The 24,722-nt window shown below is 41.7% G+C and overlaps 2 protein-coding genes across 2 annotated transcripts; both read right to left on the bottom strand.

Annotated features, from left to right (window-relative positions):
• Nucleotides 1–10,220: 10,220 nt before the first annotated feature.
• pou4f1 (POU class 4 homeobox 1) lies at nt 10,221–13,337 on the bottom strand. Its single transcript, XM_046391014.1, has 2 exons — nt 12,811–13,337; nt 10,221–12,422 (listed from the first exon to the last, which is right to left on the bottom strand). Exons 1-2 carry the CDS (start codon nt 12,931–12,933, stop codon nt 11,439–11,441), a joined length of 1,107 nt encoding a protein of 368 aa, XP_046246970.1. The 5' UTR covers nt 12,934–13,337; the 3' UTR covers nt 10,221–11,438.
• A 960-nt stretch (nt 13,338–14,297) lies between these two features.
• obi1 (ORC ubiquitin ligase 1) lies at nt 14,298–20,447 on the bottom strand. Its single transcript, XM_046391000.1, has 6 exons — nt 20,248–20,447; nt 19,888–20,023; nt 18,248–18,339; nt 17,870–18,091; nt 17,410–17,498; nt 14,298–16,097 (listed from the first exon to the last, which is right to left on the bottom strand). The coding sequence occupies exons 1-6, from the start codon at nt 20,317–20,319 to the stop codon at nt 14,747–14,749; spliced, it is 1,962 nt and encodes a 653-aa protein (XP_046246956.1). The 5' UTR covers nt 20,320–20,447; the 3' UTR covers nt 14,298–14,746.
• Nucleotides 20,448–24,722: the final 4,275 nt, after the last annotated feature.

Below are 24,722 nucleotides of genomic sequence, written 5' to 3' on the forward strand. Positions count from 1 at the left end.
GCAGCGCTAATTAGTTAGCAACTCTTAAGTGTCCTGACTAACACCGAGAACATTACACTTCAGTGCAGCTGGTCATTTTAAAAGTCATAAAATAAAAGCCAAGTGAGTTTCCCCGAGTGAGTTTGATCCACACGACAGACACTAAATTAGTTGCCTCAGTGACTCTCAGTCTTTCTCACACTCGCACACACACACAACACCTCCCACCTAACATTATGGTGTAATTTGCTGCTAATATCTGTTAATATCAGATTTTGGCATCTTGATCGATTTCCTCTGTGTTTTCATTCTGAATTATTCAGTGGTACACTTTATCTCCTCACCTTCCTCTCTCCCCAGACTGCCCCACCCACCACACACACACACACACACCACACACACACACACACACACTTCCCATACCATTTGTCACATTGGTCAATAAGCGGGTGAAATTTGGATCCTGACTGTGTAGGACAGGGTGACTTGTAGCCTGTAGATGTGAGGGTGGGGGCATCCAGACAGATAATATTGCACAACAGTCAATCACTGTAATTAGAGGAGGTATCAACAGTGGTCTGGCCCACTGAGGTTTGAGGTAAATGATGTGATGAAGTTCATGCTATTCGGGATGCGTTCGTTTACCCCCTTGAACGAGTGAGTGAGCTCTTCTTTAGACTTGTGCTGAGGATTTTTGAATGCGTTTATTTATTTGTGCCTTGTTACAATGACAAAAACTAATCTTTGAAAAGCGCCCTTTTATTATTATTCAGTCTGTTAGTCATTTCTCATTCAGAGGTTCCCACCCTTGTTAGGCTTGTGACCTCTCTTCCACAAAGTTGTGTATTTGTGTCCCAGTATGACCAATCATTGGATTCATTTTTCATTTCTGTTCACACTTGTTCACATTAAAAAAATCAAAGATTAGGTAGAAGTCTGACAAAATCAATAACTCAGTATGTAACTTCTTTATTTATCTATTTTGCTTCTTTCTAATCTAATAGTTTTGTGACTTTCCAAACATATATGATATAAAACCAAAAAAGTCCTCACATTGGAGGAGTATGAACAGGCAAATTTTGGCTTTCAGAATTTCAGGTAAATCATCCAGTCTGAAGCTCATAATGACACTCACTGGCGGCTTTGTGTACTTGTTTTATGTTATCAGCCTGTTCGTCTAGTACTCGTTGACCAGCAGAAAACAAATACCAGAGCTGAAATGAGCCAGAGTCCTGCAGCTGTCCATGGCCAGGTGTTAAAAGGCAATCTGAGAACATGCCTACATAGTTATGGGTCAGTCTTAACTTGTATACAAGACAACTTTCCAACAAGGAGGTTTGGAGGACAAACGGATAATTCCCATTGGTAATTCATCTTGATAATTACAACCTATTAATTAATAAACTGACTAGTAATTACCAAAATGACAGCAAAACTATGCTCTGAAACACCCGCACAGATGCATCAGTGTGACCAGTGCTGAGAACTCGAGCATAATTAGTCATCTCAATTTATCTAGCTCAATGAGGTGAAGCGTTCAGTCCGCCATCTATCTGGCTCACAGCGAGTCAGTGAATGAATTTTACATAGTTCGTGGCTTTCCTGCATTCGGAGTGACAGGCTAATCAGTACTTTGTCAAAGTCAACTCAGGCTCCACCTGTCAAATCTAACAGTCTGCTGCTGGGACGATGAGCTCCCCTGAGTAATAAAACGTAGAGCTGATTTCACACCGTGTGACCTGCGAGGTGCGAAGTCAGGACGCCGAGGACATAACAATCAATGTCAGAACATGTGGTATTGATGAAAGGTGTCAGAAATGGCCGGATCTTAACATGGGATCCTGCAGGCACTTGCTAAGTGTCTCCTGGGCTTGATCATGATTAATAGAGAATGTTTTTTTGAGTGCTATAACAGTGGTGTAAGGCAGCAGCAGCTTGGGTCTGTTGGCTTTCATAAAGACTTTCCCGGTAACCGAGAAGTCACAGGATCTTGGTGAGGTGCCCTTGAGGAAAACATGAAACTTTTATCTGCTCACTTTTATTCTGTTAAACTCTGCTTAAGATGAGCTCACCTTATACTCCAGCTTTAGAAGAGGGGTTTTTTTTGGCAGGGACATGAACACCATCCTATGGCGCAGCACCTGTCAACTTTATTGTGTGTTGGCTGGTTGACCAGTGACACTCGGGTTGAGGTGCTGATCAAACAACTGTGTCAACTGACTCGGATATTCCAGTAAGGGGATATAGAGGATGATATTCCAGTCTGAGTAACAAGAGGCTAATAAGATCACAGAGATGCAATCAATGGCCAGTAAGCTGAGCTCTCTTTTTTGTCTCCCTTCGCTCTCTGACGCCTGTTTCCTCTTGCTGTTTAATGCAGTTTGATTTTGCACGAGTCTCTGAATACGTTGTAGAAGCTTTCTTCACGTTTTTTTTAAATTCTGAAGAGAAACACACACAATTAACAGAGTTGGTTTCACTAAATGAGACTGTGTGTGAACACATGATTTTGCATGTATAGCTTTGTAAAACCAAATAATTCACCAACTTTAGGAAGCTGAGAATGCCTCCATCATTTGGATACTTTGGTGCAGCGTTATTTTTGGGGTGATCTATCAAGTCTAAGGTGTTGGTGTTAGTTTACTTGGCGTTGAAATTAAGCTCAGGCCCAAGGTGAGGTTTGAGAATTTAAATCTGAAACGATTAGTTCTTTGATCAATCAGTTGATTCACAGATTGATTAGCAAATATTTTTGCTTATTCCTACTCCTCTAATGTGAACATTTTCTAATTTTCTCTGTCTTATGTCTTTGCAAACTGAACATTTTTTAGTTTTGGACTGTTGATCAGACAAAACATGAGTTGTGGGACCTGTGCCTTTACAGTCTGCCATTTTCTTTCTTTATAGACCGAACAACTATGCGATCAATCAAGAGAATAATTTGTAGGCTAATCAAAAATTTGAATTTTTATTTCATTAGGGTTCAGGGTTTATGAATTATCTCTAAGAGTGAGTATAAAATGGCAACATAACTTCAATGTTTTGCAGCTTTGATTCATGTAAATGCTAAATTGGTTTTGGTTTCATATATTCAGTGTTAATTTTGTGACGAAGCATCATTTAAGGTTTCATTGGAGCCTGATGATTTGCACATAAAGCTTAAGTTTATATACATCTGTGTGTGTGTTTAAAAGCAGGAGGAAGTAAGAAAAGTCCCCCTGTCCTGGGAGTGTAAAAATCAAATTGCCATCAATCATCCAATTAGACTTTTGTTGTCTTGCTAAATGAGCCGTGGGACTTTGATGTTGCGCAGCCCAACGGAGTTTGCATCTTTAGAGGGAGGAGGAACGATGAAGACGAGGGACTGAAAGATGACAAATAGGCTTCAATGATGACATCGCTTCTGTTGTACTACGGTTTGAATTGTCAGTGACATTCAAGAGGATAACCATTCAGCCAGTAAGAGTGTGTGCATGCGTGCGTGCTTACGAGTGTGCACGTGCATCAACATTTGTTCCCCTGCATGCTTCTCAGTCTGAGTTCAGCAAATGAGTTGAACCAACCTTCCTGGGCACTCTTTCCTCTCTACTCCAACAACTCATGAAATATTTAACGTGCCTCACAGTAACCCCACCACCACCACCACCTCCCTCTCTCTCTCTCTCTCTCTCTCTCTCTCTCTCTCTCTCTCTCTCTCTCCCTCTCTCTCTTTCGCAGTATTTCTTTGGCCATTCTGTCTGGTGGTCATGGGACGGAAACATCAATGTCCACTTAAGCCCTGCTAGATTTTTATAGTGCGAGTGATATTTCACCACACATATGTATGATGAATTTCCACCCCACACCTGTGTGTTATTTCGTGGATGATTTCAGTTCCGTTTCATTGTATTCGGACTGGGTGTGTACAGAGGTAGCAGGATACAAATTTGACACCCAGCCGATCGGCAGCTGCCGGCTGTTTAATCAACAATGATGAATATTTGATGGCGTGGCGGCGGGCGAACGGTGACCGACACTTTCCTCATTATCGAAGTCCATGTGTACAGAGGAAGATATTCAATATCTACCGATGAGGGACTGGCCTCATCTCAGCCACATGAAATACCCCCACACCTCCTGAACGAAAAGCTAGATGTTATATGTGTGGTTCTAGAAAGTGTTTCATTTATACGAAAGCGGTGGTGGAAAAAATCATTTACTTCAGTGAAATAACCAAGAACAGAATTTACTGCAGGCCTGCTTTAACTTACAGGCAGTAGATAAATGTTTTGCATTCAAACTTTAAATGCAGTCAAAACATAGCAGTTGCTAATGGTGAAACCTGAGTGAGAACATTTAATTTCTGTTGTGACACTAATATGATTTAAAGGAATGAATCCTAACAAACTAGGAATTTGAAAAGTTATTTAACCCAGTAAGTAGGCAACGGGGAAGTACTTCAGTACTTTGAGGCACTAAACACCATTTTCTCTGTAGATTTATGAAAAACTACCTCATATTTTCCACTTAAAAACTTAATTTTCGAACTTTCGAATAAGCTCAGAGTCATGCTGACAAGTGAAACTTTCAGGGCTGCACCTGGAGGTCCATACAGTGAAGGAGTATGTTGTTCAGCACCAAGGACAGTGTCAACGATCACTGCTGGAGCCTCCAGAGTTTCCTCTGCTGTAATCTGTCTGAATATGCAGTATTCTCACTGTTTGGCAAAGCTGATATTCCTGCACAGTGGATCACAAGGAGTAGAGTTGTAGTAGTAGTATCTATGTACACATGTGGCTTAAGACAGTGGTGCTCGATGATTGTTGGTGATATAATGATAACGGTAAAAGTTAAGTTTTTCTAGATCATGTGAAATTGCGGCTATTATTATTATTATTGTATTTGTCAACCAACCACAGACAGGTTTGAACCATAACTTGAATGCTACTATAGCTTACTTGGATTTGTACTGGCATTCATGTGTAATCTCCCCCCCCACACACACACACACACACACACCCCCTTACTACACGGCTTCTGTCTGTAGCACGTGTGGATAATGACGATTGGGAAATGGGTTCAATACAAGGGTTCAAAGTGCACTCTTCCCCGGGCCATCATGGCTCTTAAGAGGCAGGACTTGGGAAATAAATGACATTTAGGTAGTAAGGCAGATTTAGCATAAAGTGACATTTAGGTGGCAGTATGAAGCCTTTTTTTTCTCTTTTTTTTTTTTTATTTGAAAGAGGTGAAACATTTCATGATGAACCAGCACAGACACTGACAAGTGTTTTGATGTCTTAATCTTGCACTTTATCAGTATGGATGTCAAACATTTGGGCAATGCAGCTTGGGATATGTAACATAGTCAGCTTTGTATGGAGAGTCTTTGGATTTTCATCCATAATTTCCACATCAGCTACAAGATTGTGATAAAGCAGTGTACTCCCTGAGATAATCTGATTATTGAGAATTTAAAACTGTTAAAAGTAGTGCTTGTATATCTTTTTTAACAGTACACACTGGTGCTTGTTTCATTTCTGTGTGCTCCAAAGTGGACAAATGCAGGTGTTGCAAATAAGCTGTACTGAACTAAGTCAAACTCAATAGCAGGTTTCTCTCGTTAGACTTTCTTAATGGTTGAAGCTTTGTTTTATCCATTAAATCAGCAGTTGCAATGAAAATTGCTACTTGCAGCTCTGGTTGGCGCGTACATGGTGACTGACTTAAGATCAGCCAGGGTGAGATGAAGTCATGGGGATCAAAACAAAGCTGCAGAGTGGCACTCAGGCTGTGAGGCACTTGCAATGCCTCAGATGTGTGTGTTTGTTTGTTTGTTTCTGTGTAATACACATTATATTGACAAAAGTATCCAGACACACTTCTTTATGCGACTGTTTTTAAGGATTGGACCGACTTCCAGTGAAGGGAAATCTTAATGCTTCAGCATATCAACACATTTTGGACTAAATAAATTGGACAATTTTGTGCCAGCAGTTTGTTGAAGGCCCTTTTCTATTGCAACATGACTGTGCCCCAGTGCACAAAGCAAGAGATCCATAAAGACATGGTTGGATGAGTTTGGTGTGGAAGAACTTGACTGGAACACACAGAGCCCTGACCTCAACCCCTGCGAATACCTTTGAGATGAACTGGAACGGAGATTGCAAGCCAGGCCTTTTTGTCGAACATCAGTGCCTGACCTCACAAAAACAACAAACTCTGCTGCATGAATGAAACACTCCAAAATCTTTTGGAAAGCCTTCACTGGATATTGGAAGCTGTTATAGCTGCAAAGCTGTCGATGTGTGTTTAGAATGCAATATCATTAAAAGTCCCTGTTGGTGTAATGGTAGGGTGTCCCAGTACTTTTGTCTATATAGAGTCTATTGGACTCTGGTCAACAAGATTGTAAAGTTTCATGCAACACTCTGGATTGCATACAAAAGTAGTTAAAGGGAAATGTGAAAACTGCCGCAGATGGTGAATTTGGATCACAGTAGAAGCACTTTATAGAGTTTTGATTTCACAACTTCAAGTGGCACCCTGCAATTACTGGCCTGTTTTAATGAAATCCTATAAAGTAGCCCTCCAGCCTTCAGAAATTTGGATGACATTGTACTCCAATTAAAGCTGCTGTCATGTGCAGTTACCTCATTTTATTTGTTTGCAAATTGAAAGTGTGTGGTTTGGTTGTTACTTTGCAACTTCCTCAGTCTGTGTGTGTGTGTGACAAATAGTTGCGTAGTAAAAGGAAAATATATTTGTGAAATCACAGCAAAATGATGACTCTTGATGGTGTGGATGAGATTAGTCTGTTTTAATCATCTTAATCTCAAAACCACAACCACATGTTTCCAAGTAAAGTAATGGCATCGGTTCATTCTAGCCTTCATTATCTCTTAAGAATTATTTTAATTTAAAACGGTATTTTAAAAGTCACGCTTTCAGTGCATCCTCCAAATTGTTTTATTCTCAATTTCTCCTCTATAAACTATACTTTTTGGTGTCCTCCAACTCTCATAATTTTGTTAACAAAAGCTACAGTAAGAGGATGTGTGCCAGCAGACTTTGATCTGTTTATGTTTGTGCTCCAAATAGGAATCTAAATTGTGTTTTTTGGTATGCAGGCTACCTGCATATCCGTAAAACATGCATACCCATTTTTTATCTGTCAGTAGCTACATGACAAGAGGTCAGCCCCTCAAGATCAAATATTTTTCTTACTAAATGACGGATTTATTAGACAAATAAGTTGTTCGTCTGACTCTGAACCCTCTGTGATTGAAATATACCCCTGTGTCAACAGCATCGCCTCTCAAACCGGGTCCCGGGCGGTGGAGAGCTGCCACAGCGGATTACTGAGCAAATATAAGTGGGAAATGAGTGCAGATCTGGGGGATCTACCCATCCACATCCCCGGTTTGACATTTCCGTCCAAAGGCCAACCTTCCTGTGCATTGTTAGATCAACGGAGCCCTCGATGGGAGCTCTCTGTCTCTCTCTGTGTCTCTCTCTCTTTTTTTTAAGATACTGCAGAAATAGAACAATGTCAAAAACAAGGACAAGAACAAGGCTTAGGCCAATTCAGAAAAAAAAAATGAACCAACGCAGTATATGTGCGTTCTCCCTTTCTTTTCACGTTAGCTTCTAGTGTTGTAATTCTAATGATCCAATCCATCTTAACCTGGGCGCCTAACAGCTGCGATTAGAGCAGGCCCACTCCCTTCCGCTCAGAGCCACAGTAAAAAGTCGTGCGCTCGTAAATCTAAGCGCCTACGTTACCATAACGTGTGGTGAAATCATTATTTGGCGACGTGGTGTCAGAGTCTCTCTCATCTCGTCTGTCAGGAATCCAATTTCCTTTTATTTACATCCACGGTATAGATTAATTACTCCCCCGACTAGTAGCCTGAAGGAATTAAGTTATGAGATCTTTCGGTAGGCTCCATGATTAATCCATCGCGGCCTATGCAAGGATAGAAGGAGGAAGGAGAGGAGGTGATTAATGCTGTCGAGACAGGGTCGCAAACATTGTTATATTACAACAGCAATAATAATAATAATAATAATAATAATTCACTTTAAAATATTTTTTATTGTTATTGTTGTATCGTTGATTTTTTTTTTTTTTTCCAATTTGGAATTTAAGGTCGTTTTCATTGCTATAAGGCCCAAACAGGACACGCAAAGCATCATAGGATGGGATGGGATGAGGATTGGGGGAGTGCTTGTGTGTGTGTGTGTGTGTGTGTGTGTGTGTGTGTGTGTTTGTTGGGCGGGGGGGGGGGGGGGGGGGGGGGGGGGCACTTATTTTTCTTAAAGAGACCTTATCATGCTCAGGATAAAACGATACCTATACGATCAGGCGATGCCGAGGCCCGCTATTGATAGAGCTTTAAGGGTTATGATATCGGTGAAATTACTGATGAAATATCCCCCCCTGATTAATAGAGGACTCTGTCGTAACGGGCTGACATATGGTAGGCGAGGCAGCTGGGGACGGTACCTCAGGCATCCCCTACAGCCATTAACATATTAGAGGCTATTGTGCAGGCAGACAGTCCGACTTCATCCAGAGCCCTTGTGCAGAGAGACAGCACCCCAGAGCTGTTTGATATAGGCTTTCAATAATGCATTACTCTTCAGCTCGCCAGCGGAGCTGTTCGTGGTGCTGAAATTATTTCCATGTGGCGCGCGTGGTACCGCGCGTGGAGTGTGCGTGCAGCGCCAGTGGTGTTGTGTTCCGGTCAGATTGGGAAACGTAGAACTCATACGACAAAAGTGCTAGATAGATAGATAGATAACACAGACATGCGCGTTCATAAATATACCTGCACGTGCACATGTCTGCTGTATTAAGGAGTAAATTGACTATTCTGGCCTGTGTGAATTCGTAGAACAAGCCAAAAAGTTCGTATTTATTTGTTAATTCGCGATAAACTAAGATCACAAAATCTGCAATTACACCAGCGAAGTATGAAAGTTAATTTCCCGAAACATTTTCTCCAGACCAGTTTGCACTGCGATAAAATGGTGGGTTTCTTTGACACAATTTTTTTTTCTTGTAATCGTAAACGTGTGTCACTATTTTTTTTAAAAAATAATAAATAAAATAATACAACGAGGCAGTTCAGAGTTTTAGTGACAACATCACCAAGTGATGCAGTGACCTATAACTTACCATAAATAAAACCATTGCTTTTCTGTGCTAAACGTGTGTATGTAACACATAGTGGCTACTGACGATAAAAAAAATCAAACTAAAAATATTTTACTCACGTTAAGGAATCGCTCCCTCCTCAGTCCAAGTAGCCAAAAGCTAAAGAAAAGCAATAAAGAGCAGCTTTCTGTGCTGTTTAGCAGCGGCTTCCTCCATCCTGCTTCCCCCCTGAAACCCCCGAAAGCTGTCTGAAAAGATTGCATTTTATATCAGCAAATCGCGATTAATATTGCATCACTTGCATTTAAAAATTCGCTTTTATAAATGCAGCGGAAAGTGAAGATCACCAGAAAATAAATAAATAAATAAAATCTGTGAATAGAAATATTTGGAGGAGGGTAAAGGTCACACTGTGGTCATTTAAAATAAATCAACGTTTCTTCTTCTTCTCTCTGTCTGTCTCTGCTGAGTTATTCTCACTCTGCTGTGAAACTTTATTTAATGTTTACTGTTAGACACGATAAATTTATCTTAGTCAATAATTGCACATATGCAAATTTTCATTTTGCAGCCTGTTCCGTTACAATTGCTGCCAGTATACTGGAAACAAATACGAATTTCCTATTTTAGTAACACCTTATTATTATTATTATTGTTATTATATTTTCTACATTAATTTATAAATGTACACAAAGCTGTAAAAGAACAAGATTCAACAAAGAAATTGTCCGTTTTAAAGTGTTTTTTTCATCTCTTTAACTTTGTTACGGTTAACATCAGGGCTTCATGCTCCCAACTTATGAAAATTTACTTCACCATAAATTAGACGATCTTTGAGGACATCCAAACATTATTTCGATTGATTAACATTTTAACCTCCACGATAAAAATGAAAGTGTCATTTGAAATCGTATCGAAAATGACTTCAAAAACTCAATTAGAAGATCTTCGTGACCACAGCGTCGCGTTGAACCGCGACACCGATATTTACGTCAAAAACACCAACAATTACGCTCAGTGTGGACCCAATCACAGCTCAGGTTGGGGCGGAAAAAATAACATAGTTTTTCTTTCTTCAATTTATTAGAAGATTGCTGGAACACACCTCCCTGTTGAATTTGGCTTACAGGATGAAGAGTACCAATGAAAGTAAGAGGACAACAGAGGAGAGTGGAGAAGTTGTGAAAGAGGGAAGGAGACAGTGGGACATTTTTTCCATGATGCACATGTCGCCGCAGTTTTGTAAACATACTTGTGCACAAAGTAAAATATTACTTACACAACGTTTTCGTAACAATTAACACGACAAACAACGTGGTGACCTTAATGTGAAAACAGGCATTTAACAGTGACTTACACCATCCACAAAATAAGGATCTATCAGTAGACAGCTCTACTGTACGCAGGGATTCTTTTTCCAATGCATAGACTGTTTGCACTGCAAACTGAAACACATTTGAGAAAACTTTTTGTTTTGTTTTGTTTGTTTTTTTTTTCCCTGTCCTCTTTGATGAAAGGCTCTCTCTGGATCTGTATGAAAACTTTTTCCACCGTGATGCCAATAGACCCTTTTAATTTATTTCCAAAACACAGGAGCTCACCTCTGATAAGTGGCGAAGTGATGTCTGTACATACAAAACCATTTCGACATAACCGATCTATAAACCTAAAGGGTATTTTGTGCAAATTGAAAATAAATATATCTCTAGATGTGACAGCCTATAGAGGCTAAATTACTGCCCGTGAATTAGGATTTCATGCAGGCCTACATTTTCTCTTCGTTAGCCATAAAAGTTTGCAACTAAATTTGAGTTCATAGCAGCCTCCAAATAAGAAGAAAATGAACGTGTGATCGAATGAACAGATTCATGAATTATTCTATACCAACAACGACAAAAAAAAACCAAACCAAAAACACAGTTCAACAATCAATGAGGTAATTCGTAAATGGCTATACTTCAAATAATAGGCCTATTCGGAGAAAATAACTCGCTATAGTATCAAGCAAATTACCTCTTTCCACATGTTTTCAAAGGCAATGTCGACGTCGCTAAACTTTTCCCTCGAAACAACTGAGCGAAATTTGTGTAATCTGTTATTTGCATACTTCACATTCACCGATAACGTGAAAAATAAACAAGATATATGAAGCCTCATAAAATGGGTATCTAAAGCCCATTGTGCACCAACGTGTAAAATCGCTGGAGACAAAAGACTGAAAATGGTGTCTCAGTGTCCCTTGGTCCCCAGATTCAGTCACACAACAACTTTTTTTTTTGTCAAGCCCCCCCCACACCACTTTTTTTTTCCTTGCCCATCAGTGAGTAGCGGAAAATTTCAACCTCTTCTGCTTCTGTCTTTGGTTACAAAACCACACTCGCACCACATTTTTTTTCAGGTCCAACTTTTCAGCTATAGCTGCTATTTTCTCGGACGACGGTCGAGGCTGTACGGCGAAGTACGCCTCCAAAGACCTCTTTTCTGGGGCCGCTATCGAGGTCCTCTTGCGTTTCTTCTCCCCTCCGTTGAAAATGTCAGGTTTGCTCATTTTCTCCCTCTGGGCCCCCTCGGCCTCCTCCAGCCAGGCCTGGAGGATAGGCTTGAGCGCTATCATGTTGTTATGGGAGAGAGTTAACGACTCGAATCGACAAATTGTACTTTGGCTCAGTGATCCCACGCCGGGGATTTTGAGATTAGCCAGAGCGCTGCCCACGTCCGCCTGGGTCACCCCCAGCTTGATCCTCCGCTGCTTGAAGCGCTCCGCGAAAGCCTCCAGCTCCCTTGGGTCTGTGTCCGAGTCATTGATGGAGGGGAGTCCGGTGTTAGTGAGCCCTGGGCCGCCTTGACCCCCTCCGTGATGGCCCGGTAAGAGCCCGTGGTGGGTGAGAGGCGAGTTCATGCTCATAGCCTGGTGGGAGAGGTGACCCAAGCCGTGCATGTGAGAGTGCGGGTGGGAGGAGGTGGAGATGAGCCCTCCGCCGCCACCTCCGCCACCCCCGCCACCTCCTCCGCCGGTCCCGTCGTGCGCACTGCTCATCAGGGCGAGGGACGGAGAGCTGATGTGGTCCATGATGTCCGGGGGCTCCAGGTTCTGGTGATGATGGTGGTGATGGTGATGGTGGTGGTGGGCCAGAGGAACAGTAGATGTCGACGAGCACGGCACGGTGCTCATCGTGTGGTAGGTGGCGTCGGGTTTGAACGGGTGCGTCTTGCCCTGGGACACGGCGATGTCCACGGCCGCCAAAGCCTCAGCCCGGGCCAGCAGGGTCTCATCCAGGCTCGCAAATATGTTACTCTGTAGCTGCAAGGGCGGGAATTAGGAGGGAGAGGAAAGGAGGATGGAGGAGTGCGAAGTGGAGAAGAAAAAGAAAGGGAGATGTAAGAAGAAAAAAAAGGAAAAACATAAATGTCGTGACTTTTGGCGGCACATAACACAGCCGGAGTATCCCTTTAGAAGCGGGAAGTCATAAAAATGAATACAAAAACAGTAAAGTCAGCATTTGCATGCATGCGCTCCAAAAAGATTCTTCGAGTGATTGTAGAATACATGAAAAAAACATTAAGTGCGCGTCTTGACTGAATGCGCCTTGGAGCAGCCCTTGTTATTACGCGCAGAAAGCGCTGAGCGCTACATGCAGCCTAGGCACGAAAAAAAAGGACAAAGTCGAAGTTTTTTGGGAATAATTTACCTGTGGAGTTTGTAGACAGGCTCTCCTTATAGCTTCCGAACTGGAATGCAGAGTGGTGTACTTGTGCTCGGGTAAAGAGGGATGCATGGCGAAGTGCGGCTGTTTGCTGTTCATGGACATCATCTTGGCGAGCTTCTCCAATTAAAGTGCACGGGAAGAAAGGGGGGAGACGGCTACAAGAGCTGGAAAACAGTCATAGATACACAGTGATCCTGAGCCTATCCGGTAATGATGCGGTGTAGTTCGCTGTGTAGTGCGCCGAGTGCAGCCTTGAGCCCGGAGATCACAGAGATGCCTGCAGTCTCTCAGACGCACTTATCTGTCTACTGTTTCCCACTGCTGGGGATGAGAGAGGCTCTTACACCTGAGCGCCTCAGATCTCGTCAAGCCCGTGCTCGGCTGCTCTCGCGAGACATAAACTGCCAGAACAGTGAACAGGCTGACAGATAAAAACTGCTCACAGGGCAGGCAGTAACATCTGGAGAAAAGACGCCTGCGTTTTTAGGGGCTCACTCCTCTCCATCCAGCCACAGAGCCTCGCCGTTCCCGGTGCCTTTAGGCCTTATTCTGTACTTAAAGGCCGTAAACCACTGACATGAAGCTGTTTGTTTTAGCAGCCGAACGCTGGTATTTAACAACCTGATTTCAGGAAGTTGTCTTAATATAAAATTATACGGGGGGGGTTATCAAAAAATGTAACAAGTATTAAATATTACAATCTGTCATGCGCCTTTAATGACAGATCAAGTCTCAAATAACAGGAAAGCAGTGTTATAGGGACGGCATCCGTACGAAAATATTAATTTAGGCTATACATTTATTTTGTTGTCTTTATCACCTCAGTGTCACATGTTTAAATGTGTAGGTTACACGGTTTGTCCTGTCATGTCTCCCATCTTAACCCTTAGAGGTAATGAGGCCGCCGTCTTACCATTAAAGCCCATCATCGCCAGATGAGCACTAAACAAATTGATTTAATACACCACCGTAACCTTGTACACAGTCTTTACCTAAATTAATTAATCCCAATGAATTAACACTTCATTTATTCAAACCACAACGGTTACCCAATTAAAATTTCATGCAGCGATTAGAGGTATGTGAAATATACATGATATCGTTAAATTTGCATAATAAATAAGGTGCTTTCTGCTACAGTGGAATTACGGTGCGTGTGAGGTCTCTAATGCGAGCGTGGCGACGCCTTTTCCTCTTTTAATGGCAGCTAATTAATAATTGTTAGTGTGTAATGTGGGCTAATGCAAATCAGCTGCATAAGTGGCACAAAAGATAGGAATATGAAAGCTTTGTCTTGTAAATATATGATTTCCCACTTCCACTAGAAACGACAGTATTGAAAAAAATACAAAATTTAGGCCGGTAGGATTGTGGTCCATGTGAATCCTCAGGACTGACCTCCACTATGGGACCAAGGCACTGCAAAACAAACAAAATGTAGGGAAAAAAACAACAACAACAAAGTTTCATACAGTTTCTCATTGCATTACTGTTTTATTTCCAAACACAGTTTTACATTCCAATTTTTTTTTTTAATTCAAAAATAGTTTTTCATGATGGCCGCCTTAACCTGTCTTCATTACTGCGTGTCATAATAAAATGAATTCACTTTTGACAAAATGTCTCAGCGCCAAGAGCAAACAGCATGTATCCGTCTGATTACAACAGAGACAGACTAAAGACTGGCCTAAAAACAGCACTGACCTGCCACTTCGACCTACAAGTAGACTACACAAAAAACTATTTGACAAACATGTTGTATTTTGTCTTAATTCATACAGTAATCACAACAGACAAAATGACAGTGACAGACAATAATTTACACCCGAGCATCACATTCACAAACTTATTCTGAAGCAACAAGTTTCCAGCCGTGTGCGGCCACGTCAGGAAGGCACAGATTCAGCTTTTAAAACTTTCACATGAGCTTTGAAAGTTTTGTGGGACTGCTTGTGCTAAAGGGACTGTGAGACTTTCTCTTAGTGGGCTGGCCGATGTTCAGTGCGTGTCTCTCTCTTGTTGTTTTTATAGGTTTTCCAAAGCAGTCGGAGGAGGACGACGGGTCTACGTGATCCGTGTCTTGGCTCGCGCCGCCGAGAGACTCGCAGGGAGCGGCCTTATTCTCTTCCAGTGAATCAAACAGCAAATCAAAAGACAGTTCATCAGTCTGAGAGGGCCGTCCGTGACCTGCGCAGCCGGGGACACGGGCACCGCTCTCCCCTCCCGACCCCAGTGCAGCAAAACGTTCCTCTGCAGAGTCTTTTGGGGCCTCTTTGTCATCCATGGTATCACATAGCAGGTGGCCCCGCTGGTCACACTGGATCACAGGTTTACCACCATGGCTTGACAAGACATCAGGGCAGGTTTGTGGTTCTGGGACGAGAGTGTTGTCTAAGTCTGTGGGAGGGGAGGAAGCCAGGGAGAGCTGTGATCCCCTGCTACTGGAACTCTCTCCGTCCAGCATCATGGAGTCCAACTCTGAGATTTTGTCCAGATAAGCTGCATCCATGGAGGCCTCGCTGGACATCTGGAAACTATCAGGCTTATCACTTACAAGATTAGTGCATGTGGTTCCTTTAACTGAGCTTTCTTTACTTGGACCAGGGTCATTAGATTCAGCTCTCTGCCAACCACCCCAGAAGACAGACTTTGAGGGTTCCATGTCAGTATTTGGAGGCAAGCCTTTGGGGAATTTGTTCAGACTGCTGAACTGGTTCTCCATAGCACTGCTAGTCTCACCAGGACTAGGAAAATCTTCAAAATCAAGCCTCCTCAGATAAGACACAGGTTTAAATGCAACTTTCTTTTCACGGATGCCAGGGCTTCTCAGAGTCAGGGACCGGAAGGCAGAGGACGGCGTGGATGGTAAAAAGTCAGATGAGGTATTTTCCAAGTCTTTCTTCTGGTCCTCAGTCAGATTTTTATTAAACTCCTTGTGATCTGCAGATGGCCCGCACATAAAACTGTGTTTTCTGGAAAATGTTTGATATTCTGCCTCAGGATTGCTGCAGATCGACCGCCTCTCGCCGTCACTCAGGCTCCTCATCATCATGCTGATTTTCTGCTGCTGTGTGAGAGCTTCTGATCCAGCCTTGCTACTCCCACACGTTTCCTGCACTTCAAGACGTCTGTTCTCAGGCTCTCTGACCCGAGACTCCAGGTCCTCAATGTACTGGTCGCTGCGCTCCAGAGCCCTCTTCAAGTGGTCCACTTCACGGTCATACTGCTGGATTTTAGCTTCCAGTGCTGCAACTGTGTAACGGCCAAACCTGGGGACAGATTATTCTTTATTAGTCTTTAAACTGTTCAAGGATCGTCATGACACAAGGGGCGACATTTTTTTTTAAATTTGTCATGTGCTTAACCAAGCAAATGGTCTTTATAAAGGATGGCTCATTTGACAATAAAGTAAAATAAAGCGAGATAAATAAATTGCTCTCAACTTCATCTTTTTTAAGTGTCAATTTAAAAATTGGTTTGTAACCTTTGTTGATTTGTCAAAGAAAAGGAAAACCAAACTGTACAGGAGACATGATAGGCAGCATCATCATTCACTCTCATTACAAAACATGGAATTACCTCTTTGCTCCCAAAATATAAAACTACAACCATCTGCAGTTATCCATGACCAGAGTTTCCACTTGGTACCAGTCTACATGTTCTGGAAGATTTCAGCCTCCCAGACAAATGGAAAAAATTACAGTCAAATATTAGGTTTTGTTTTTTTTTTTTTTTTAAACTATTCACAGAGACCATACACCAACAACACAAAGTGCTACTATCTGACGACCTGGTGATGAGATTCAGCAATCAGCCATCTTTCTCCTTCAATTCAATTCAAACAGTGCACATGTTCACACAGAAAGCAATGCAGATTTTAGACTTGCATTACTGACGCGAGTTTGACTGCAGCTTTATTCGCTCCAAATAAACTCACTAACCAGAGTACAGGACTGCAGCTGACGACTGTTTTTCATTAGCAAGTAATATGCTGGTTATTTTCCACAATAAATCATTTAGTTAATAAAACATCAAAGAAACTATGAAAACTGCCCATCACAGTTTCCCAGAATCCAAAGTGATGTCAGATTGCTACTTTTGTCCAAACAACAACACAATGACAAAGAGAAGCAACAAATTGTCAAACACAAATAAAACAGAATGTGATCTGTTGACTCCGTCTAACATATACTCAACTGGAAACAGTACAGAGACAGTATATTTAAATGGTAAGTGGATCTGAATTTGTAAAGTGCTTTTCTAGTCTTCTGACTCCTCAGTCAATTCATTTCCTTTTGATCAACTCGCCAATTAAGTAACTAATCTTTGCAGAAATGAGATAAATGAGCATTTTTATCTTCTAGCTGTAGGTGTCCCTCTGCAGCAACGCACACGGTCCTCTCCACACAACACTGTGCCAAGCCCGGCCACACATGTGACTTTTTCCACTCAATTTTCACTTGACGTTATGACCGGATGTGATGTGAATATGTCGGACTTTAACTAATAAAGGAAACTCTGCTCATGACATCACCGAGAAGCACTCACTTATGCATCATGAACACCAGGAAAGTCACTTACTTCTGAGGCGATCTGCTCGCTACCTCCGCCTTCAGTCTCATATTCTCTTGCACGAGGTCCACATTTTGAGATCGCAATGCCTTATTTGCCTGAGGACACACATATGTTGCACATTATCCCACAGAGGTAGCAAATTAACACTGTATTTATCCTATGCAGACAGAAGCATCAACTACTCTCATCTTTAATTGGCAGTTCTGTTGAAAGATGTTTATTTACTGATGTTAATTCCCAGCACTGTCATGTTTATTTACCCTGTTCCTCAATAAAAAATATAAATAAAAATATGTTCAATAAATTGAATTGAATATGAAATGATGAATTACAATGACGACTACATGCCAGTCATCATGGCAGTCACTATTCTCTTACTAGCTCCACACACAGTGCTTTGTACTTTACTCTAAATCTCCCACTGAAGCCACAACTGATAATTTCTTAAATATTATAGGTTGCATACCTCCTTAAGCTTGTCCATGTCCTGCTTTACTTTATCGCAGACATCTGTGGCAGCTCGCAGTTTGTTTGTCCACTCTTCCAGTACGTAGGGATCAACTTTTCTGTCGTCCGTTTGCACTGTATTTATGCTGCAGGGATCCAAAGCAGTCTTCAGTTGTGACTCCAAACTTTGATTTTTTGCTTTCAGCTCCTCATTCTCTCTGATGAGCCCTTCAATTTCCCCCTGTTAAAGAGAAATACCATATTATCACGATCACGCTGTTCTTCTTTTTTGGCAGACTGAAAGCTGGACAATTTGTTAGTCTGTAGAAAAGCATCAAGCTGCTTGTTATTGCTGTGAAAACATTTCAAACATCTGAAAAGACATAGTGTGAATAACCTCGTACTCCCGTAAAAGCAGCTCCCCTCTGGTTTTTCTGAGACATTTCCTCATGGAAGGACTATCACCGTGATCACTCTCATTTGTGCCACCTGTAAAACACACACATACAGTAACAGATAAACAGACTTGACAACAAAACACCTATTTAATTAATGTTTTAAAGTCAGTCAACTTTGACTGAGCAGCAGTGCAGCAGTCATATTACAGCCCTATGCCAACAATGCTGAGACACCGCGTCAAACATAAATAAAACAGAATGTGATCTGTTGATTCCATCCATCCATTTTCTACACCGCGTATCCATCATGGTCACGGGGGAGCTGGAGCCTATCCCAGCTGACTAGCAAGAGGCGGCTGGCGAGAGGCGGTTTACACCCTGGACTGATCACCAGTCAATCGCAGGACCAACACACAAAGACAGACAACCACACACTCTTACACACACACACCTGGGGACAATATAGAGTAGCCAATTAACCTAATGTGCATGTTTTTGATATTGTGGGAAGAAGCCGGAGTACCCGGAGAAAACCCACGCAGGCACAGGGAGAACATGCAAACTCCACATAGAAGGGCCCAGACCGGGATTCAAACCTGGAACCCTCTTGCTATGAGGCGACAGTGCTAACCACTGCACCACCGTGCCGCCCATCTGTTGACTGCACCACCGTGCCGCCCATCTGTTGATTCCTTCTGACATATACTCAACTGGAAACAGTACAGAGACAGTATATTTAAATGGTAAGTGGATTTGAATTTGTGAAGCACTTTTCTAGCCTTCTGACTCCTCAAAGCACTGAACAGCCCTTGGCACATTAACACACACACATTCATACACTGATGGCAGAGGCTGCTATGCAAGGTGACCCGACCTGCTCATCAGGAGCAATACAGCACTCCCTATTCAAGGCCTTCCACAATATTTCTATGCTCAAACCACTCACACATACATTCAAGCACTCACCGAAGTCCCAAGGACACTTCAGCATGCAGCCAGAACGAGGGACCGAAACACCCACCTTTCAACAGGTGAACAACACCCTGAGCTGCCCCAATATTTAACGTTCAGCCTCTTCAACTTGAATGATTTTTGTACATATATGCTCATTTTGAATTTGATGCAAGTAACATGTTTGAAACAAGTTGGGACAGGGGCAACAAAACACTGGGAAAGCGGTGGAAAACCCTTAAAACGTGTGTTTGGAACGTTCCAGTGGCAAACAGGTGACAGTATCATGATGGGGCATCCTCGAAAGGCTCAGTCGATGGAGGTTTAAACTGTGGCCATTTTCCCCTCATATCAAGGGTACACACAAAGTGGCAAATGAAAGCTTGGCTGTCTTTCCTCATCTTTTCACTTTGAAGCTCGTCTTACTACGCTGCAGCGAAATAGTCCACAATATTCCATGAACAATGTGGTCCAAACCACTGAGCCAAAAGCAAAAACATTTCACCCATAATCCGATAACTGAGTATTTCTGATAAAAGCAATTGAGCGGTTGATTTAAAAAGCTACTTAAACTTTACTGCAACCGATGTGATGATGACTCCACTGTGCAGAGAGAGGAATCCGCCTCACTTTACCTCTGCTCTCTTGTTTCGTGTCTGTTTCCCCTCGTTTGTATCCAACTACTCACCGATGATTTCCCTGCAGGGGTTCTCTGCCGTGATGGGGACTCTGCAGGTGGGACACTGGCTAGCTTTCTTCAGCCACATTTCCATGCAGGACGAACAGAACACGTGGTGGTTGGCACAAATGACCGGCTGCCTGACCTGCTCAGAGAGAAAACGGCGGCAGATCATTAGCCAACATTAGCAATATGGCGCTTAAACGTCATTAAACACACAAATAAAAGTAGTTGTCGTCAGCGACGTGAAACTCGTGTTGCGTTCAGGTGGTTAAGGCGACCATGACGGTTACTAGGCAGCCGTTTAGCCCGTGTAAACACACCACATTTCTCTAACGTTAGACGGACGTTAAGGATTTGAACCGTTACCTTTCCGAGACATATCTGGCAGGAAATCGGCAGAGTCAGAGATAGGGTGGACGTCTGAAAGTTCAAAGCCATATTTTGAATGAACACACAGACCCGACGCGCACAATAACACACACACTTCCTCTGAGGAGATACAAACTTCCCACCAGGACCCGCTCCACCGCGCGCTCAGTCTTGGAACTACGGAAAGCCAAGAAGGCCATAAAGCGCTGTACCTTCGCGAGGTTTAGTGCATCGACTGAAATGCGGTCAAACGCAGACCCAAGTACTTGAGATACTAGTACTTTCTTTATACATCTACTCCACTGCAATAGGAGGCAAATACTGAACTCTTTATGATTGCAATACTTATGTAAGTTTCTTAATTGAAGATTACTCAAATATCTGAATAGGCCTGCTTCTGCCACCACTGGTAAATGTTAGCCTGTAGTTACACCAGTGTTTGTCAAATCAAACTGTTCATCATCTATAAGGTTAGATGATCATATTGTACAGATATTAAGGAAATTAAGGAATAAAAAAAATTCTGGGCTACAGATAATCATGTGATTGACAGAGACAAAAAAAATCCTTGTTAAATAATTTTCTAATTACCTGTTTAACATTTTAGTAGAGTAGAGTCTGTTTAAAAACTCAGATATGGAATAGTATTATAGAGTCCTGTGTGTGGTCGTCTGATGAATAGCAGTCCAGTTGTCACTCCTTTTTGCTCTGTTTAGTCTCCACCAACTCCTGAGTCTAAATTGTTCAACTAGATAGCAGGTAACACTTTTTGCTGTTCATTGCTGATATAGCCTACAATACTGAATCACTGCTGCTGGGATGATGAGAGCAGCGACCATAAAGAAAATCAAAACTAAAACAATGATCTAAAGGTTGGGTTATAATTCTCTGGGAGTTCATCAGTCTGAGAAACCCCCACTGCTCTGTTGTTGATATAAAAGTATTGATAAGTGGAGCTAAAAGTATCAAGAGGGTTCACAAAGTTAACATTTATGTGTTATGTGCGTTAGTGTTTAGTCTGAGTTAAAAAAAATTATTAGTTACTGTAAGCAACTTAAGAAAAGTGTATGATTTACATGATTGTGTATATAAAGTCACACAAAAACTCAGTTCAACAGATTTTATGTTGGTGAACATTAAAGGTCTGGACACTGAAAGTTGAAAAGCACATCATTTTATGTCCTTTTCCAACACACACACATCCATGCACGCCGCGGACACAGGCTACAGCATTTTCAGGAGCAAAAGTTAACTCGTTTAGAAAGAAACCAGAGGGGAAGCTCAGATTGGGGTGTGACTTGCATGTCACAGATTATACTGGAAAAACGTTAAAAATGAAATGTCGTAAAAGACTTTCCGAGGTTTCATGCGGTAAAAATATACACAGAAATATTACACTCACAGATCTACAGCAGAATAAGGGTGCTTTCTATTTGAGTTAAAATTATTTTATAAATATAGCTGCTCTTCGAGTAAACTCCTTCATATTAGTTACACAGTGAAGTTCTTGCAAAACCTAAAGCAGATATGGACTTACTGAATAGTTTAACTTAAAAAACTGGGTCGCTGTAGGTCAATGTGCTCCCATTAACAACTAAAATAGAAATGTCTTAACTTTGTTTTCTTAAAGATATCAGATTGTGTTTTTTAACTGATAAATTAAAGCTAAGGACTGTATTTTTTTGTTTGTTTGGTTTTTTTTTGTTTTGACAGCGATATCTACAGCACAAAAAGCACTGCAAAATGACATTTCTTCATTTAAAGTCCATGATGAAGATTCCAATCTAATATTTTTCAGGCCTTCATATCAGATAAACAATCTAATTTATTAACGTTACAGACTGATCTAATATTAGCATAATTTCCACCACAAATATTTCAGATGACATCCCACGCAGTTTAGCCATTACTCATATCTAAACCAACATGTCCTGTGCTTCATTGTATCTCAAACCAGGACATCTTCTCAGGATCTAATGTCATTAGAATTGACTGGGAGGAAAAAAAGCTTGTACATGATCCCAGTTTAAGAGCATCACTATGTGTTTGGTTGTTTTCAACAGAATAAAAAATGGATCTCTTGTTCTCACTCATTTTTCATAGCACCACTGCTTTCATAAGAATGTTTAGAGTAAATACAATTAAAATGAAAAAGATTAAGTTAAATACATTGAGCTAAATAGAATCGATGTGCGTCATATAATTCGATGTTACTTTTTTATTATCGCTGAGAATTTATTTAAATGTATGCAGTCTTAAACAGACAAAGAGCAGGTTGTATATACAAACAAGGATATTCAAATATTTTTAGTAACTGTTTCCGATTGAACTAAAAAAAGCTGTGTGTATGTGTTTGCAGTACAAGCCCATATTTGCCTCGATATCACAAATGACTTCAAAGAGCACCTGACATGCACAGTGCTGTCAGAGAGACTTTCTAGTGTGCCATAGTAAATCTGTCAGGTGTTTCATGAATCTCTTACTGGGAAACAAAATCTAGAATAACCAATAACGGACTGAAATAAAAGAAATACCCTTTTCTGACAAGTCCCATTGTCCCTCTAAGATTGCATTGCTTTGCAACAGGCCGGTCATTAATTGGTGACAGTCAATTAATCACAGTTGGTACAGACGGCTGCATCTATTGATCTTGCTCGAGCACTTATTTTTCATCCCTAAATGACACCGATTCCCGAGTTTGACCAGCATGTGTAATGGACAGTGAAGAACCAATGACCCCGAGTGTCACTCTTACCACTGGTCTGGATCTGAATCTGGATCCCCTCCCACCCCCCACCCACCCTCCCCCCAATCTCTGGCAAATAGCATCTTTACCATTTAGCTTGAAAAGGTTTAGACTGCCCTAAGAGCACAGCAGCGAAACAGTGTGCTCTGGTGCTCAGATGACCTTTCCTGTTTAAGGCTTAATCTCTGACAAATGCTTGCTTTAATTAGCCTGATACCCCCTGCCTGGTGCCATCCCACCCAGCTCGTCTCTCTCTCTCTGTCTCTCTCTCTCTCCCCCTCTGTCATCATCTTTCTGTCTCTAATTCTCTGTTCCCCTGTGTGCTCTCTGGAAATCCTTACACATCAGTGTGACAGATAGCCAGAGGTGGGACAAAATGTGAGAAATCTGTTTGAGATATTGCTAAATATAAGAAAATGTAGCATTTCATATAATTTCCTATCATATCTAGCAATTTGTTATATTATTGGAATTACAGTGTGTTTCTCATAAAGGCAACAGCAGTCTAGGAGGTGATATTTGATGATATACATGGTATATAAAATATTTAGACATCACCAATTTTCTATACTAATTCATAAATAATGAATATCCAGTAGTGTATTTGAAATGTGGCAACAAAAGAAAACAAAACAGAGACAGATGTTATTTTGCAGAGAGAGTAAAAAGATTAGCCAGTGCACATTAGGAGGTTTAAGATAACATGCAAAGGCAACCCGCAAGCCTCATCTATTGATTAGCCACTATCAGAGACAGTACAGAGTGTGTGTGTGTGTGTGTGTGTGCAAATTCAAGAGAACATCAGAATGCATGTGCTTCAAACAAACCGGCGCATGAACTGAAAAGTACCCTTAAGTAATTTTAATTTTATCATAACAACTTTTGTAGGAAAATTGTGTGAGATTTGAAAAGACATAAATATATAAATGTAAAGATGCTGATGCGGAGGGAAAAAAAAAAAAAAGATTTCCTCTGAAGTTTGAATGTCAAGAAGTAAAACCGGGCAAATGTTGCTGATCACTTTCCAGCACTGCTGAAATTAAAGCCTCCATCCAGAGACTGCAGCAGATCATGCATCCCTCCCACTGCAGTAGCAAACACAAGTAAAATAGATGCATGGCTACAAATCCTTGTTTTATTGGAAAGGGGCCTAATTATTAGGATGTAAGTCAGGCTGTGACTGGAGGGCCGTCTCCTTGATGCGGGCCTGGTTTATATTTATCCCCTCCACTACAGCTACAGCAGCAGTGCCACCATCACTACCAGCAGTGTGTGGCGCTTTTATTACATCGCCCACAGGCAAGTTCAGCCCTGTCACAGTCACACACACACACACACACACACACACACAGCCTGCAGGACCGGCAGCCAGTTGAGTTCCCTTCACAACAGAGTTACCCCACATCCCCATGCAGCCCCACATGGGCCCTTGGGACAGTGGAGGGAGGGAGTGGGTATTATGGTAATACTATAGCCTGCTGCTCCCTTCCCCTCTCCTGCAGCACAGCTGGGAAGGACCATCATTACAAGTATTGTAGCAATCTGTTTAAGAGGGACACATTGGAGAGGTTGGGTGACAGAGAGAGGATGAGTGCTGCATACATAGATCACATAAAATATGATTAAAATGTGTGTGAGGGGACCAGGAATAAAATGCAAAACTTGTTATGAACACCTTATATCAAGTCCACTGTCAAAATGGCCAGCTGTAAATCTCTATTTTCCC

Source organism: Scatophagus argus, chromosome 1 (genome assembly GCF_020382885.2).
Source record: "Scatophagus argus isolate fScaArg1 chromosome 1, fScaArg1.pri, whole genome shotgun sequence".
Lineage (NCBI taxonomy): Eukaryota > Metazoa > Chordata > Actinopteri > Scatophagidae > Scatophagus > Scatophagus argus.

Excerpts from the sequence above, each read along its gene's own strand:
- obi1 (XM_046391000.1), bottom strand. The coding sequence starts at position 20,319 with ATGGCTTTGAACTTTCAGACGTCCACCCTATCTCTGACTCTGCCGATT. Across the intron at positions 20,024-20,247 it reads GCCAGATATGTCTCGGAAAG|GTCAGGCAGCCGGTCATTTG; the intron begins GTAACGGTTCAA and ends CTCTCTGAGCAG. Across the intron at positions 16,098-17,409 it reads GCGAGCAGATCGCCTCAGAA|GTTTGGCCGTTACACAGTTG; the intron begins GTAAGTGACTTT and ends ATCTGTCCCCAG.
- pou4f1 (XM_046391014.1), bottom strand. The coding sequence starts at position 12,933 with ATGATGTCCATGAACAGCAAACAGCCGCACTTCGCCATGCATCCCTCT. Across the intron at positions 12,423-12,810 it reads CCTGTCTACAAACTCCACAG|CTACAGAGTAACATATTTGC; the intron begins GTAAATTATTCC and ends CCGCCCTTGCAG.